The sequence below is a fragment of the Otolemur garnettii genome, unplaced genomic scaffold, assembly GCF_000181295.1.
Source record: "Otolemur garnettii isolate 467f Iridium unplaced genomic scaffold, OtoGar3 scaffold00005, whole genome shotgun sequence".
NCBI classification, from domain to species: domain Eukaryota; kingdom Metazoa; phylum Chordata; class Mammalia; order Primates; family Galagidae; genus Otolemur; species Otolemur garnettii.
Window position 1 is genome coordinate 22,860,171 of NW_003852400.1, and position 18,691 is coordinate 22,878,861.

General features: G+C 39.7%; 1 protein-coding gene and 1 non-coding gene across 2 annotated transcripts in view; one reads left to right on the forward strand and one right to left on the reverse strand.

The window, feature by feature from the left end:
* Positions 1 to 11,945: 11,945 nt before the first annotated feature.
* On the reverse strand, positions 11,946 to 12,010 carry LOC111721988. The gene has a single exon (XR_002770962.1). It is a non-coding gene; the product is annotated as a U7 small nuclear RNA (small nuclear RNA).
* A 3,675-nt stretch (positions 12,011 to 15,685) lies between these two features.
* Positions 15,686 to 18,691, forward strand: part of ASB4 (ankyrin repeat and SOCS box containing 4) — a 57,016-nt gene continuing 54,010 nt past the window's right edge. Inside the window, exon 1 of the mRNA XM_003782685.2 lies at positions 15,686 to 15,872. Within this exon, the coding sequence (XP_003782733.1) occupies positions 15,686 to 15,872 (187 nt within the window). The remainder of the gene's footprint in view (positions 15,873 to 18,691) is intronic.

An 18,691-nucleotide genomic window follows, 5' to 3' on the forward strand; every position in this document is an offset into this window, starting at 1 on the left:
TGGGACCACAGGCACCCGCCACAATGCCTGGCTATTTTTTGGTTGCAGCTGTCATTGTTGTTTGGTGTGTCCGGGCTGGGGATTCGAACCCGCCACCTTAGGTGTACGTGGCTGGCACCTTAGCCGGTTGAGCTATAGGCGCCGAGCCATGCAAACATTTAAGTACAGATTGCTTTTTTATTCTGAGCACCATTTTGAAACGAAGAAGAAGAAAATAACCTTTCAGGAATAAAAAACACATGAAGGAATAGCTATGGGAGGAAATCAGATTTCTTTGATCTTTTACTGCAATAAGAATTTTTATGCTTATTTTTAAAAGACTCTAAAAATCCATAGATCTAAGCAAATAAAACACAATTTTTCTATTAACATTTTTTTTTCAAAGAATGAACAAACACTTGTTGAAAGGGCCACATTCATAAACCTTCTGCAATACAATTTTTTTTAAATCAAGAAAGCAGAGAGTACACAGATTTACTCAAGATTCTCCATCTACCCCCACACCTCCCAGAGGCTAGGAAGAATTTGCCGAGGCTTTGCTGGCAGCTCCTTTCTCATTTCCTGTTTGCTGTTGGAACAGACCTCACAGCTGTGGTGACTGAATCTACGAAGAAAGGCTGATAATGCTTGGTCATTACATAAGAGGACTTTTCAGGGCACTACCCCGTCCATTAACTCATCTGAAACAAAGGTCAGGTTTTCTCCCATTAGGAAAGGCATCTTAAATGTTTTATTTAAAATTCCTTTTTAATCTACCACCAAACAGGAGAAAGTAATTCACACAATAACTCACAGGTTTTCTGTTTACAAAGTAAGCTCAACTTGAAATTTGTTTCCTTTCAGAGCCCTTAATTTAACTCCTTTTTTATTACGTATTTCCTTTTTCAGCCATCTATCCTTGACACCATATTGATTTAGTTCTTGTTAACTTCCTTGAAGCGTCTCCCTTTTTCCTGTCCCATTTGGCTTATTTCTTAGTGTGTTTTCTTATGGATTCCTCTTGCATGATCAGCAGCAGTCCTATGACTCAGGAAGGACCTTCATTTTTAACTCTGTTTTACACAAAAAAAGACAGAGGGTCCTGCCAACCTGGGAAACCACAGTTGGTGTTTGAGTCAGGTTTGTTTCCCCCCAGAGCTCCAGGGCCGGAGTTGTAGTCCCATCTCTTTCCTGCAGGCTCTGTTATTTGCAATGCAGTGTGGATTTCATGTTTTTGGCCTTCTAACTCACACAAAGAGGAGGTAGGTCTTGGGTGGTGCCTGTGGCTCAAGGAGTAGGGCACTGACCCTGTATATCAGAGGTGGTGGGTTCAAACCCAGCCCTCAGCCAAAGACTACAAAAAAAAAAAAGAGAAGGTAGATCTGGGGTGGTTATCTAGGACCTTCTGTAGTGCTCAGTAGACTGCCTTCATTCTTTTAGGCTGTATTTAAAAATGAGGGTATGTTTTAAAATGAAGAAATGTCAAGATAGGGCTGTGCTGTACTTGAAATGTTTATACTTAACAGTAATTACTTTATATGAGGGATGGAGGCTCTTGCAACATATCAGTGTATTGCTATGACTGTATGTATCTAAACTCATTTGGAAATAAAAACAAATGTCTAATTGGGGGCCTTAAGTGAATCTGCAGTCCTGGCTTAATGCCCTCTTGTCTCATAAAGGAATGCCCCTAAGTTAACAGTAGGAGTTTAGAGGACAGCCGTGGTGGTAACAGCAGAGTTGACTTCAACTGGGACAAAGATGACAAGTTAATAACAGTGAACACCTCTGGAGAATTTACTGTGTGCCAGGGACCATGCCAAGTATTTCAAGTGTGCTGACATTTTGCTTTCTTAGGCAGGTACTATTATTGCCCAGATTTTTACAGACAAAGAAATTGAGGGACACAGAGGTTAAACACCTTGTCTAAGGCTGCACAACTGGCAATAGTATTGAATCTGTAGTGTGAAGTACTGCGCCATTCTGTCATCAACCAGATACAGTGCAGAAAACATACGGACCAGAGGAGAAATGTGAGTGTCTCAGATGCACAGCAAGGGGAGACGAGCGGGTGGGTGAGAAGGGGACCGGGAGGAGAGTCACAATCTCAGTCACAAACCAGGAGTTAGTCACTCCTGTCTTTTTGATTCTCCCCCAGTCTGTGGGCTGTCCCCAGCACTGAATGAATTGGTAAAGGAGGTTTATATCTGTGCTCATAATTTTTCCCTATAGACTGTGCAATGTGTTCAAAATGGAAAATGCCATTTTTCAATGACATAGAATCAGGGCAGTTTCACAGGGCCCTGTGCTCAGAATGACCCAGCACTTAGATTAATGATCTGTTGTCGCCATCTTGAAAGTCTTAATAATTTTTGAACTAGGGCCCCGGCATTTTCATTTTCCACTGGGCCCGGCAAATTACGTAGCTGATCCTGTGTGGAATCCTGGCAATCTGCAGGTGTTAGTGGTTCCAATCAACCACGGGGAACAAAGTTCTATCTCCCTGAGATTCCTCTAAAACTGTGGTGTTATAAATCTGCACTTGCCTGTAGGTGGATTTGCATTTTACTGCAATGTAATACTTTTCCTCACAGGGGAAAGCAGTCAGCTCTCACTAATAGGGGTTTTAACGATGTTCTGCCAAGGTCCACGTGCATAGCCTCAAGCAAAAAGGCTCAGGACAGGCTCTGAATTCCACAGCAGGGTTAACTACAAGGGAGTCTCTTTGCAGACTGATAAAACACGATTAACCTCAGCTGGATTTGCATCTGGCCCCAAGGAGCACTTCTGAGGAGCAACACGGGTCTACATCTAAAATTTCAGCTCTGGTCCCCCCGAAAATGTGTACTTCGCACCCTGCAGTGTTTGTAAAATTTAAGCATGCCATAGTTAAGTCAAGATTTGCCAAAACTTGTAGAGAAAGTCAAACTGTCTGCGTCCAAGAAAGCCAATCTGCTAAATCCTCTCTTTCCTCTCTCTATGCTCGCGCAGTTTGGCAAGAGAATAAACGATCGCTCACCAGTGGTGAGTTTCCATGGAGTCAGTTGCTCCTGACGCCTTTTCTGAAGGGAAGGGCAGTGAGCTGATTTTCTCTACCAGGGCAGTAATGATCCCAATGAGCAGAAACTACGAGAGGGAGAAAAAAAAAAAAACCCAACTTCTCAAAGAAGACAAAAAGAGAATTAGCACTTCTCTCTAGGTCAGGGGAGTCACAGCCTTCGCATTCAAGGAGATCCGTGAATTAATAATGATAGCTAACATCTTCTCGCATTTACTGTGCCCCAGACACGCTTGTAAGGGCTTTACACATGTCAACTTAGTTAATCCTCACAAGGACCCAGTGAGGTATGTATTGTTCTTATCTTCATTTTAAAGGTGAAGGACTCGAGGCACAGAGAGGGTATACAGCTCAGTCAGGAGAGCAGCTGCCTGGCTGCGGGAGCTACAGGTTTCTCCAGGACAATAACAAGCAGGGATGGGTTCCCGGTGGGGCCTGGCTGGCTGTGCAGCTGCTGAGCTGGCCTCCTGTTTGTCTTCACAATAAACCCCCATTAATGAGGGAAGCGTGATTGGTCTCCCCTGCTCTTGCAATCTGAAAGAGCCTATAGAATACAGATCCTATTGTGAATGCTTTTGTAATTTGGAGATTCCTTTTTTATAAATGGAATAATCAGCCTCTTAATGTATCCATCGGGAATTCAGGAGAAGGATGAAGAAGCCGCTCCTGTTTTTGAGGCATTTGTAGTCATTGTTGGAGAGACAGAACCAACAGATGGGGAACAATGGGGAGGGTCTCAAGGCCTGGTGTAAGCAAAGGCTGCCTTGTGGTCTTTGCTTGTGAATGGTGTGGGAAATGGGAGGAGGGACGAGGGGCGACTTGCTGGCTAACAAATGAAGGCAGGGGGGATGGACAGAAGAAAGCTGGATGACTTTGGGGACATTTCTTCATCTTTATGCTTCACCTTACTCAACTGAAAATAAAGCCAAGATTCTTTCCAGTTTTAACATTCAGTGAATCTCAACTTTTTCTAGAAATCTTTATGTTTATGTGTGGGATGTATATTTTTTAAAAGTCAGGGCACTCTCCTAACTGATCTGGCCCAGACTAAAGATCATATGATCAGGTTGAACAGTTTTCTGATCTCAGTTTAGCTCCCAAGTGCATACATGTGCCCAACTTTAGTCTTTCACTTTTCTTGGAAATTCAGTTTAATAATTGCCCCAGCCATTTTACAAACGTATTTTTTTTTTTTTTTGGCTATTGATGTCTTTTTTTTCCTAGTGAAATAAGATCTAGATACACTATAGCACTTAATAACAACTTGTATATTTTGATTTTGTAAAGCAACAAAAGCTACCAAATGGGATAATCAGTTATCTTTCTCATTATCAGTTCGACGTTTTTCCCTGGGTGTTTTTGTTTGAAAGTATTTCTTTTAACATTTTAAGTCATTCTAGCATTCAAAAACTGGATAACTGGTTATGAGGGCTGAATGTACAGTTTAAAATTGCTAAGGACTGGGATAGATTAAACATATTTAAAACATTAGTTTTATATCATTATGGGCATCCTGTTTTCAACAGAGAGATGGTTTTATCTCAAACAGGCATTATCTGATGTTACTGATCATTGAAAGTTAGAAACAGGAATTAAGTAGAATGTGAATGTTTTAAAACAATAACTGAGAAAATGACATGAAGGCTGTGTTGACCAGTTTGACGGAAGTATTTCAGATTGCATGTGAAAACCCCACACTGTACCCCAGAAGTGCATTAATGTACATAGTTACCATTCAATAAAAAGAAAGAAAGAAAGAAAGAAAGAAAGAAAGAAAGAAAGAAAGAAAGAAAGAAAGAAAGAAAGAAAGAAACAGGAATTAAGGAGGCGGGAGTTAAGAGATACCTTTGCAGTTTGATTCTTGGGAGGAGATGAAACAGGAATGAAGGAGGAGGGAGTTAAGAGATACCTTTGCAGAATGATCCTTGGGAGGAGATGATTTGGTATCACCTGGCAAAAAAAATCTACAGCGCCTCTAGACCAGTTGTTTTTTATGTTCTGGTCCTCAGACCAGAAACACTGGCATTTAACAAGTTCTCAGGACACACCTGACTGAGTCTGTGCTGTAACAAGCCCTCGGGATGATTCTAAAGTAACTTTAAGTGTGAGAACTGCTATCATAATCCAGGTTGTCACTGGAATTGATTAGGGTCATAAATTACACATATTCCCTCCCCTTGCCCAGCTGGATATAGAATTTAGTAGTCAAATCACAGCCCAGAATGTGGGCAGCAGCGACTCCCCACTGCACTTTGAATTTGACATTAACTGCTCTAGTTGAATTGAGCATTAACTGCTCTACTTGCATTCAGGGTCTTCTATATCTATAAACCCCAATCGTGTTTCCAATGTTATCTTCTGCTGCTGCTGTTCAGATTCTTCACATTTTAGTGACATGGGGGTTACCATTGAGTCTCCTGTGTCTCTCTTCCCTGTCACGAGAGACAGTTGATGCCAATTGTGAAAGCTGAGAAGCGTCTTTAGTATGTGGAGATTTAGGGAAGTGCATTCCTGGATGGTGTCACAGTTTAACTAAGACATCAAGTCACTTGAGTGTCTTGGTCGGTCTCTACATACCAAAATTCTACCTCAAATACTGTTTCTTTGTAAAATCTTTCTTGAGTTTCAAACCAACATTTCTCCCATTCAATGCCCCTACCTCTCTCCTCTTGTGTTACATATTTCTCTCTCACAGTAGAGCCTGTACTGCTTTGTTATATAGTCAGTATTGTCTAAGTCCTTTTTGATTAGCTTATCAGTTCTTGGGATCAGCACTAAATACTACTTCAGCCCCTGCCACACCTAAGGCAGTCATAGTTGTTGAATAACCGCCCTTCCACAGAGTCCTCAGCTAGCTGCTCTCCAAGGCTATCGGCTGTACGACATAGGTGTACATTGCATGCTTGTCCCAAATTTTTCTCTTGCTTGTGACTGACATTTGTTCTTTTAAGACTTATAGAAAGCTCACAACTCACGTTTAAAATACAAAATCCACTTACAGGAATCAAGACCTGGAAGAAAGATCTAGAGGACGAGCCTTGGTTCCCCCCCCCCCCAGCCATGCAGGAGCAACTACAGACACTAGAACTGACCCCGGCTGGGAACAGGGAACAAATCTTTGATTTCACAGTTTTGCCTGCGGCCTTGACTGACAGTAGCTGCTGCCGTAACCTCCATCTGTGGCTTCACGGCTTTTTAAAAGGGACTCAGGAAATCTCACTCTGGTCTTATAGGGAATATTTTCAGCCTAAGAAGAAAATTGTGAGCATGAGAAGTAAGCCTGCCTTGTTTTCCCACACCCCAAGTCAGAGACTCCTAAGACAATAACGGTCTGGAGAGAATATGAAGACACACGGTAAAAAATAGATTTAATTTAGTATTTTGAATGCTCTTTTTCATACCATTGTAGTGGAAACAAACAATAAGCATATAACCCCTTCTCCCGGCAAACAATGTTTGATTTACTTTCATACATTTGTCAGATACGTCTTGAAATTCATTCTATAAAATCATAATGGTGAATTCTCAATAGGAGAAATTCATATGATGAGGAAAGATATGGTTTCTTGTGGATTGAAACCAAGATTTTTCTTTCTTTCTTTTTTTATCCATATTTGTGATTCAATCTAGATCACGTTTTTATCTGCATTGCCTCGGGTTCCTCCCCCCACCCCGGACCAAACTGCGGCGGTTCTTCCAGGTTTATTTCTCGAGGAACACTGCCATCATGCGGCCGGATGTGTTAAGACAGCCCCTAAAAGACCCGCGGCTTGGCTTTAACCGGGATCCTCTCTTCGGAAGAACGTTTGTGGCTTTAAATTGTGCTTTGCTGTTTGGAGCCGTTATTTGTTGATTCCTCTTGGAAAGAGAATCCTTCAAAATGTTTTTCAAAGGCACAACTCTATGTCAGCTTTTGAATTCCTCAAGGATATAGTTATATAAAACATATAACATATGTAAGATAATAACTAATCACTGCTCATTTTATAAATGTGTAAAGTTTTTAGAAATGTATCCACTTTTAAAGACAAGGGAATACCTATCTCATGTACACTAACGTGGCTGCCTATTTTTTTCTTTACACAAAGTCAGTTTAGGGAAATGTAAAAAAAGATCTATAGGGAGGCAGCATTCTGAAGTTCAAAAACTGAAGTATGAAGCTTGCCTCTAGGTTGGAGGGTCTGCTTGGCCACTAATTACCTATACAGTTTTGAGCAGATACATAAGCTATATAGTTTCACTGCTTTCTTTCTTCACTGAAAGATTCGATACCCTTAAAAAGGAACTTTTAAAACTATAATTCTGTGATTCTACTTGACAAGGAAACAAGTTCTTTAAAAAGCAAGAATGCTGTTTCTGTTCAGGTAGATTATTTTCTCATGGTTTTCCTGAAAATATCTGTCCCCCTTCTTTTCCACCTCTTTCTCCCATCTGTAACTGCAGCTTTGTGTGTGTGACTGGCCATGCCAAATTTTCTCTGCAAGAATCCAGAGATTATGTGTTGTGTTCAGAATTGCTGCAGCTCAAACAGCTTTCATGCATTTCGCTATTTCCCCAGATGCAAAGCTGATGAATCGTTGCAATCGGTAAATAGCATACGGGTTTCTGACAACTGTGGGTCTTAGAGGACCTTCAAGAATGTTAGAAAAGACAATTCAGAGGACAGTCTGCTTTCTTTACCCCTGAAAAGGGAAGGGCAATTTTCTTCTCTAACTACACCTTCTGCTTCATAAATTTGTCAAAAGTAGAAAGAAGATACAAATGCCGCCTGGAGTACAATCGGGAGGTTAATGTTCTGATGAGACAAAATTATGGTAAATTATTCCCTTGAGTTGATTTTGTGGCGTGTGTAACAGGGTGAGGGACGGAAATACAAGCTGGTGTTGATGTTTCAATGTGCTGGACGGGCATGTAAACGCGGGTCAGTTGCTAGGAGACCCGGAGCTCGCAGATAATGCCCCCTCGCCACGAGACAGGGATGTTTTTACACGTATCTCAAAAACCTTGTCTTTTGCAGCCAAAGATGAGATTAAACATGTAGTTTGTCAGAGTTCAGGTGGACCAGGGCTTGATTATTGCTTGTGTCAATCCAGCCATTCTGATATCCACCCAGCCAGGGAGCCGCTGAAAGAGAGAACGGTATAGCATCGTGCCAGTTCACCGAGATTCCCTGGAAGCACTCTGGGTAATTAGCTGCAAATTCAGTTTAAATACTTCTACATGAAAGGCAGCTGGCTTGTTCGCCTATATGGGTTCCAAGAAGTAGGCAATATCAGCTAACTCATCACTTCAGCATTCTGAAGAGAGGAATGCCAGGCTAGAAAGTCCCAGGCTAGAGTCCCAAGCGATGCTGTTGCTTGAATAGGACTTTGGACCAGTTGTTTATAAAGTAGCATTTCTGGCGTTTGAGGGGATTGTTTAACAGATCTTATGCTAAACACACACACTCGCGGTGTGTAGCGACGACCACCAACATAAATGCACAGAACTCAGAGCTGGCAGCGTGTTAGGAATTCTTCCAGCGCCCCCAACTGGCTTCCGACAGAACCAGAGCCAGTCGGAGGACCAGAGCAGCCTCCGAAGTGGTGTCTTCAGGAAAGTCTTTCAAAAAATCAGGGCAAAGTCTTCTGCCCTGTGAAGCTTTGCCAAGGTCCAGGACATTGCATTCATTATGGAGAAAAAAATCCCTAAAAGCCGAGGAGTAGGTCTCTCAGGCCTCACTTTACTTAGAAGAAACTGAGTCACTGAAAGGTGTTTTGAATACCTAATTATTACTACCGCTGGGAACTTGAGCCAAGTCTCAAAGGAGGATGTTCTTTTATAATAACACCACCTAGTCTTTCTCAGGAGAGTTGTGATATTTTGTTAGGCCACTGATGGGAAGGAGAATAACATCCTGTGAGTTTCCTGTAATGCTTTGCTTTACACTGTACAGAGCATGTTTATATACATTGTTTCATTTGAGCCTTAGGACCCTGGGAATTATTCTTATAAAGTGAATGTGCCTAGTACCCAGAATTGATCTATACTGTCATAGAAGCACAGTTCTAATTGTACTAGTTGGTTAGCTCTTTATGATAATGCTGTCGCCATGCCTCCAAATCAAGATGGCCCCTGGGAATGGATAATTAAAACCCTAGTGTGGTTTGAAACTTTTTGAATGTGTTTGCTTCACCTTTTGTGTGTTTAATATTGAATATCCACATGTAAAATATGTACTTTATTGCTTATCTATGGGAAAAACAAAACGATCATTGGTTGAGGCATTTTGGGGAACATACTGTGTATCAGGCCGGGCACACAATGAGGATGCTCTTCTAGGTTTAGTGTTGAGAGAAATGGACTTTGGTTCAAGAGGTAGAAGAAATAAATGGATCCGTCAGTTCCACTCCTAAGCTCTATTGAGCTTTAAACATATCTGAGAAGAGGTGGAGGCATCTAACTCAAGGATGGCCTCCTGGCATACCTCTCTCTCTCTTGTTAGGGGCTTAGAATCGGCTGCTCCCTTGGGCTTAGAAAGCTTTTGCCTGGATGTCAGCAGAGCTTGCTTGCAAACTTCCTTCACATTTTAGCTCGAGGAAAGTGGGGACTTTTCTGACCATTTATTTGAAATTGCAATACTTTCCTGGAGCATAATACCATCTCAGGAACAATCTAAAAGTGGAGGAGGCTTTTCTTACTTATTGGCCCAGAGGAGGACACCTTGTTTTGATCTGTGAAAGGGTGACTTATGATCTGCCTCTGACCCTAGGCCTTCCCCAGTTTATTTTTCTCTGTAGCACCTATTACCATTTGGCAAAGTATTTTACCATTTGTTTGCTTCCTCACAGCCCTTCTACTAGCATAAAACCTCCATAAAGGTAAGGATTTTTTCATATTTTCTTTGCGTGTCTGCAGTGCTTAGATAAAGCACAAGTGGGAGCTAATATAGACCCTAATGATTCACACTTCCTGGTATTTACATCTTTCTTTCATCCTTGCTCACACTGAATCAGGGCTAGTCAGTGTGACTGAATATGGTTAAAATAGATGAGGTTAGACATTGCAGCCTCCAACTTGTTCTCTTAGAATTTTCATTCTGGGAGAAGCCAGTTGCCATAGTGTGAGGATATTCAAGCAGCCCCAGAGACAGGACCACTTGAACAGAAACTGAATTGCCAGCACCAGCTTGTTAGCCAAGTGACTGGGCCACCTTGAAAGATCATCTGGCCCCCAGCCTTGAGCCTTTCAGCTGAGGTCTCAAACATCACCAAACAAAGGCAAGGCTTTCCCCCAGTGGTCTGATCTACAGAAATGGTGGAGAATAATAAATGATTATTGTTGCTTTAAGGTAATAATACATTTTGGGTTACTTTCAAATAACTAATAACTAAAAGAGTGTCTGGCCCATAGTAAGTTCCCAACATATATTAATTGAGTACAGAGTTTGACATGAGCAGATTTCATCCTAGATTCCTCGATCAAATATCTGTAATTAACATAAACAAAAGTGTATCAGAAGCCATTTGAACAATAAGAACATCAGTTTGGAGTCTCCAGATCTAGGCTTGAGTCTTAGGTCTGCTATGTATTTGCCATCTGATTTGTGTAATTCACTTGTAGTTTTTGGTTCGTAGTTTTGTTGATCTGTCAACTAGAAATAAGGATAAGAATTACAATTCTATAATGCCACTTGTCTGGCAGAGCCCTATTAATGTCGTAAATTTTTGGATTAGAGCTCTGCTGAAACCCATATTACAAGTGGAGTTTTCTGTTATGTAAACCAGCAAAACTTCTTTACTGTTTGAAGTCTGGTCCAGTTGCTGGTGTTACCTATAAACAAAAGCATCCTCAGATGAAGCATTCACGCTAATGTGTATAAAACAGTCGCCAAAAACCCCACCAAGATGACATGTAATGATCGGGAAGCTACATGGAAGACTTGAGTATAACAGTCAAGGAGAAAGGGGTGTCAGATCGCTCCATCACCCATTTCTGTGTGGTGAGAGCAAGGATATCCTAATTCATCTGCTGGGAAAGTCAGGGAGGCCCAAGGGGTTCTGTTTTCACAGAAATTCTGGTTTCCGAAGGTATATTTTAGGACCTCTGGCTTCTTATTTCTTCCTTGTGGCTGCATTTGATGAGTAATTGTGGGGGAGTAGCATCAAATTCGTGTTTAAATGCCATAATGAACCAAGGACCCATTTGTGTTCCAGAGAAGGTACCCCAAACAGATGGACTGCATTGTACGCAGACATCATGAAAGCAAGCAGCCGGGACAGTGGGCCTGCTGCCTCCCATAGGTCCCTAGAGTGTACACAAGGGTCTTATGGGCCACTTACCACAACATCATCGGCTTGTCAGAGAGCTCTTCATGTTGCTTCAAGAGCAAAAGATGCTGTCCTGGACCTGTCAGGAAACACTAATAAAAAACTCATCTTACTGGATGGAGAGTTTTCATTTTTAAGAGTGGAGGAGACAGGGATTTCTGACAGGCCTGACTAGACAGTGTGAAACCTGGCCACTGTGTCATCTGGCCTCCCGAGACCTAGAGAGGTGACTGGAAGCAGTGGTCTGGATAATGTAGGCAGGTCTCAAGTCTGTTACTCCCTATATATTAGCATGACTTTGATGGGCAAGTTAATTAAGCTGCTATTTGTTTGGTAACTACAAACAATCTCTTAAGTTTTATCCTCGACTGCTCGGTTAAATTGGTCAATAATTGGTTTTTAGCCAAATAATACAGATTATACCTCAATTTGGTATGTTTCTTCATTGAAATTTGCTTTGTTTTCTCAAATTATTCCACAAAGTTTAAATCTATTATTTATTTCTTCCTGTGTGGGACAAGAGTAAAATAGTTTTAGTGGGAAAAATTATAATACTCTCTTTAGGCTTAAATTGTATGTATTTATAAAAGTATCTTTTAGGGAGCGTTCTTTGAGTGCAAATGGGAAAACCGGCTAGACAAATTATAAAAGAGCTATAAGACTAACACTTTAAATGTAACTTTAAATATTAAAGCAATGCTTTTAAGTTTCATTCTTAAATTATCTTTTTGGTAGCCATTAGCCTATAGGGCTAAGTCATAAGTTTTATCAACCCAAGGAGAAAAGATATGGTGCCACTGATCACGTTTAAATCTCAGTGGTGACTTTCAGAAAGAATGGAGTTAGAAAATTAGGCATTTTTCAATGAGCATTTATAAAAATTGCTTTACCTTCTTATTTAGTATTTCAAGGACCACACCTGGAAAACTCAAATCCTGGGATTTCTATCACAAAGCAGAGATGACGGCCCTTCCCCCTATGGTGGGAGATCCATAGGCCTGTTATCTAGTGAGTAAAAGGAATAGTTAAAGAACAAGTATAAAGTCCATCTGGATCCTTCTATCCAGGAAGGCTGGAAGTCCTGATGGCTTATGAGAGGAGACAGAGGTTGGTCCATGGGTCAGATGTCATGTTCTCATCTCTCCTAATACACTTCTTCCAGAGTAGAATTTCAAGGGGGAAGAAAGCCAATATGCCTGAGGAAATCTCAGAATACCGGGTTGACCAGCATTGGAGAGAATGTAGATAAATGTAAGATAGCTTGGAAAACTCCACACCTCAGCTTAGGTCCAAGTCCACTCTGGTCCTAAAAAGATGACAAGAAGGGACAGGAGGAGGCTGTTGGTTCTTCAGGGTCCCTGTGTGATATATAAGGACCGCACAGTGGTGATGTGTCTCAGGACAGAACACGCAGTGTCTTAGTATACATTGAACTAACATCATCAAGTGGCTGCAGGGTTTGAGGACATCAAAACCGGAGGCAAATGACCAGGGTCATATACTCGTGTAGGAGGAGAGCCACAAATCTGAATTGAGCATGATCGGATCCAGTTACAGGAGCCACTCTGCCACTGGGCCATGGAGATCAGGGAGTATCTAGGGCACAATGTGTCCGTCTGAGAACCCCACCCCCCTCAGTTACCAGGGTAAGCTGCACTCCTACCCTGCCTGATACTCACCTGGTGCTTATGATCTGGCCAAGTTGATGATTTATGTCAAAAGTCTCCTTCAATAATACTGGTTGTAAAATACAACTCTTGTACATACTGTTCCTATAAATATCCGATATTCCCTGAAGTTATTTTAGAGAAAAAGTTAGAACTATCAAAGTAGAGAATTTTATTCTAAGAGACTGATAATTTACTTAAAAGACGCTATTGATTATTTGGATCTGTCTAAACATGTCAGATTGGCCAAAAATTGTTCACCCCTTTGTCACTAAGTTAGGCATAGGCACCTGTAACGAGGATAGGATCAATTAACTGAGTACAAACTATCTTATTTTTGTATGAAATTCAGTAAATTTGCAATGTTGTGTGACAACTTCGAGATGAAAAAGATCTAGTGATTTACATCACCACTCAAATCCATTAGCATGCTAAATTCTAAAAGGACAGAGATTGATTGAAGGACTTGTTCTCTGCTGTGTCTCCAGTACCCAGAGTAAGTATCTGGCACAGAGTAGCTTCTCTATAGGATTTGATGAAGGAATTATAACTACTTGTAAACAAATGCCCCCTAAGAATCTCAATACAATTTCAACAGAAGCAGTGTGTCACAGAAGACTTGGTTGAGGACCAAGCCCTTGGTTAAGGAAGTATTTTGACATATGTCTCTTTCTGTTGAAGTTATTTTTAAAAAATCTCATATAATTTAATATAAGAAATTAACAAAATTTTTAAACATTAAAAGTCTAAAAATTAAAATAAAATTCAAGCAAAACTAATCTATAGTATTAGAAGTCAAGATAATGATTCTCACCATAGTTTAGTGTTAGTTACACAGGTGTGATGGATCACTGTGGAAATTTGATAACCTCTCAGCTTGTTATTTTCTTGTATTATGTTACACATCAATAAAATAAGCTAAAAATTTGGTTGTCATTTGCATCCATGTTTACATATTTAGGTAAATTCTAAGAATCAAATAGTAGTATTGTTTTAAGTCCTTTAAAAGTCATGCCACCAATTATTCTGCAAGAAGTTTCCACCAGTTTTGACTCCCACAAATATTATATAAAAGGTGATTTATTTGTATTCTCATTAGTTCTTGCTATCATCATTCTTTCTAATTTTTAATGATTGTCAGGTAAAAATTTGAGGATATATTTTTCTCTCCAACTTTTTATTTTGAAAAATGTCAAACTTACAGAAAAGCTGAAAGGATAGTGTAATGCACACTGGGATTTCCTTCATTAGATTTCCCAGCGCTTATCTTTTTGTAGCATTTTCTTTCTGTTTCTGTTTATGCACACACACATACACACTCACACACATCTATTGATCTGTCTTTCTGATCTTTTTATTTTTTTAAGAATGTTTATTCTCTCTCTCTCTCTCTCTTTTTTTTTTTTTTTTTGCAGTTTTTGGCTGGAGCTGGGTTTGAACTGGCCACCTCTGGCATATGGGGCCAGTGCCCTATTCCTTTGAGCCACAGGTGCCGCCCTGATCTATTTTAAGAGAAGTTTTAGACATTGTACAATTTATCCCAAAATGTACTATTATTATTATTGTTTTTGCAGTTTTTGGCTGGGGCCAGGTTTGAACCCACCACCTTCGGTATATGGGGTCGGCGCCCTACTCCTTTGAGCCCCAGGCACCACCCAGATTATTCTAATTCTTAAATAATACATTATGGGGGCGGCGCCTGGGGCTCAAAGGAGTCTCTGGCCCCATATACGGGAGGTGGCAGGTTCAAAACTGGCCCCAGCCAAAAACTGCAAAAAAAAAAAATAAATAAATAAATAAATAAATAATGTAAAATAAAAATGAAATAAAACAAACAAAAGAATAAGAATATTCTTCTATACAACTACAGTATCATTTTCACACTTTAAAAATTAACAATTCTGTATTGTCTACTAACGTGTTATCCATATTTATAATTCCATAATTGTCCTAATACAGTCTTCTCTAATTGATTTTTTAAAAAAATATATAGGATTTAATAAAGTTTATTCACATATTACATTTAGCTATTTTGTCTCTTTTTACCTAAAACAATTGCCCCTACCCAGCCCCACTTTCTCATTACATTGAAATTTGTCAAGTCTAGGTTACTCCAGAACCTTCTTTTTGTTTTCAGATGTGTATGACAATGATTGCTTTTACAGGCTCATATTACGCAATTATTATAGGTTTTCAGAAGCACATGTATCAACAACTGTCACAAATTTTCATTTTTGGCAGTTGGTTAGTCAGAGCAAGACACTGGATCTCCAGCCAGGCACCAGATGTTTTTACTGAGGAAAAAAAAAGAGAGAGAGAGAGAGAGAGAGAGTGTTAAGAGCTTTTAAATCTTACATTATTACTTTGATCATATAGGAAGTAATTGTAACATTTCATGCCTGGAAATTCATCGTGAGACTTTCCTTCATATTGACACTAAATATTACTGAATGGATCAGTTAATATATTACATACTCCAGAAGGACCTGAAAATGCAGTGACAGCCAAGGAGGATATTTTGAAGTTTGAAATGATCCCTATATAAATAGAACGGATCAGCATAACTTTGGGATAAAATTAGCCGACAGTTTGTGGACTCTCCAGCGTGTGCCTGTTTGCTTGGTGCTGCTCTCCTGATAAATCACAGCAAAGCTTCCAGAGGGAGAGGAAGGATGGACGGCACCTCTGCCCCTATCACTAAATCTAGAGCTGCCAGGTTAATTAAGAGAAATTTCCTGGAGGCTCTAAAGTCAAATGACTTCGGAAAATTGAAGGCCATTTTAATCCAAAGGCAAATAGACGTGGACACAGTTTTCGAAGTTGAAGATGAGAATATGGCTTTGGCATCTTATAAACAAGGTAAAAAATATATAGATATAATTATAAAATTGATAGAAAATGATTTTTTTTAAAAAAATGCACAGTGCCAGTTGCTCACTGTTTCTTATTGCTTCTTTAAGTATTTATTTTAAAAATCTTTTTGATTTGATCTTTTCTTTCTTTTTAAACTGGAACACATCAGAGGCTGATATATTTATGTCTTGTCTTTCCTTTGCTTTTCTTTTTTCTACCACTGTGCCTAGAATTTAAAATCCTAGACACTTATATTTAGGAAAGCACTTTGTGTTCTTAACTTTTCTTCTGGTAATGATGGTATAGAATGAGAAAAATATTTCTAGATTATGGCTAGACAGCTCGTTGAGACCTAATCTAAACAAGGTGACTGCTTAGGGAGCAGCCTGCTAATTCTCCGTTAATAGCCGCTTAAATATGCATCATCTCCTGGATGAAAAAGATGATTCCCCTCTCATTTGGAGGGTTAATAGATGGATAAAGGCTTTCCACAGCACCTTGAGGGTCCTCATTCTTTTAGTGAGTTTTTAGTTCAGGCACAAAAGCTGAACTCAGAAAAACCAAAAAGTTCACTTTGTTTCCTGGGCTACAATAAAGTTCAGCTTTGCAGATGTGCTCAGCCCAGAATATCTGCTGTATAAAAAACTAAGGAAAACAAAAATGTAAGAAGTTTATCTTATCCGAGAATTTTCTGGAAGCCATGCTTAATGAATCAGAAATAAATTAGAAGTGCGCTGATTCTGATTTCTTAAATCAATTAGTTAATGTGGGAACTTAAGGATAAGTTAGGGTGTCTCATGGAGCAAACTGCAAGCACACGCCCTGATCACAATGGATATGTTTTGGCCCTGGTCAAACAATATAGATGCTAAGGTCTTATATACAGCATGTACAGAGAGATGGTAATTATTTTTCATGTTTAAAGATGTTTTCTGTTCACACGTAAATCATCAGCGTCCTCTATTTCGGGATATGATGCTCATGGTACAGTATAGATTTCCTTATGAATGTACTATCCACTGATTATCAATTCTGAAGGATCTAGAAGAGTTTAGGCCAGTTACTGTGTTTGTGATTTTTGCTTAAGGGCTTTATGATAAATTGGCATTGCTATTTTGGCTGAAAGGGAGGGTCTGATTTTTTTTAAGTTGATGGGGACACTGTTAGAAAAAAAGAATGTATGTTATAAAACCAGATCACTTTCATCTTATAACTTTGTTCAGTGAAAAATGTCTAAAGGCTAAATTCACTTTCAAGGTATTTTTAAAAGCTTTGATTTGTGCCTAGTATTAAGTCAATGGCTAAGTCATAGATCTTGGGAAGGTTCTGGGGGTATGGGAAAGGAGGCTTTAGGGGGAGGCTCTGGAAACAGGGTGTTGTTTTTCCTACTTCTGGTGGGGCCATCACCCTTGAATAAGAAAAAAATGCATTTTACATTCTTTCTGTCAACAGGAGCCAACGCCTACGGTCCTCACAGAGCTAACTTTTCATTCACACTTATAGGTGTTTTCATCATGTTAGTACCATGGGGTGTGGCTTTAGTTAGGGAGAGCAAATTACACCCTCTGGGAAAGAAATGGAGGCATATTCGTTCCTACACATGCCAGGTGGATGTAGACCCAGAAAAAACAGGATTGTGGTCATATCTTTAGGGTTGATGCAGGAAACCCTATGTGTGCATGTGCGTGTGTAGAAAGAACACCCCAACTCTGTTTAACAGGAATGTGGGCGCAAGAATCTGTCTCTGTAGTTTTAAACCCAGGGTAAAGTTTCATCTTTCCTCAAAGTTTCTTCACGTGTTTTTCACCAGCTTCTAGACTAATGATCAATTCTTTTACAATCTCAGGTAGGAATGGAAGTGATAAATAGAATCCTAGTTACTAACTGAGCAGGTAGAACTAAGTGGTTGTATCAATTTCTTCAGTCACAAAGTGATTCTCAGGGAACTGTGTTGAGCTGAGGGGTCTATACTGGTTAGCCAGTTAATTGCTATTTGAAGTGTTCTAAGGAATAAGACCCGTTTCTGTGTGGCCTTCAAGGGTATGTGGCTGAATTAAACTTTGTGAGACTTTATTAAATTAAAGTAGACCTTTTGGATATCGGCCACTGTTGAATATATTACTCTTTGATTTTTTTTAAAGCACATTTGAAAAGCTCTATATAGGAAAGTATATAAATCATAATGTGCAGCTTGATGAATTGTCACAAAATAAACTTATGCAGCCAGCATCCAGATGAGGAAAAAGAACGTTACTGTTTATTTTAAAAGTATGGGACTCTTCACGTTTCAGTTATTTTGGCTGCACAATTGTATCCAACCTATAACAAATATCACGCCACTTTAAAATGTCCTTGTGTAACTAATAACATAATTCTGTCTTTAGCATATGATTGGACTATGGAAAACTAACAGTAGCACAATCAATTCTAAACCATTTTTATTTCTTTGAGAACAAACAGTGTTTTTCACGGGATTCAAAAAGGGACCACATTGTATCCCTAAATTTAGTACCTCAAAGCCAATATGAAAGTCAGTGTATGATTTTTGGAAAGGTAACTCAGAATTTTACTGTCAAATAAATCAACGTAGGAGCTAGATGGAGCTTCCCTAATCTATAATCTAGTAGGTATACCGATGGTCAAAGGTTGAATTTATAAGTAAATATAAAAATGTGGATTTTGTAGGGAAGTAGAAGGCACCTATTCGGTTACAAGGAAATCTGAAAACTTCTTTCTGCTTTTTCCTGGAGCACTTGGCCCATCTCACTGAGCAGCTTCTCCTACCACTGTGAACAGAGAACTGATTTAGGATCCAGCTGCCAGAT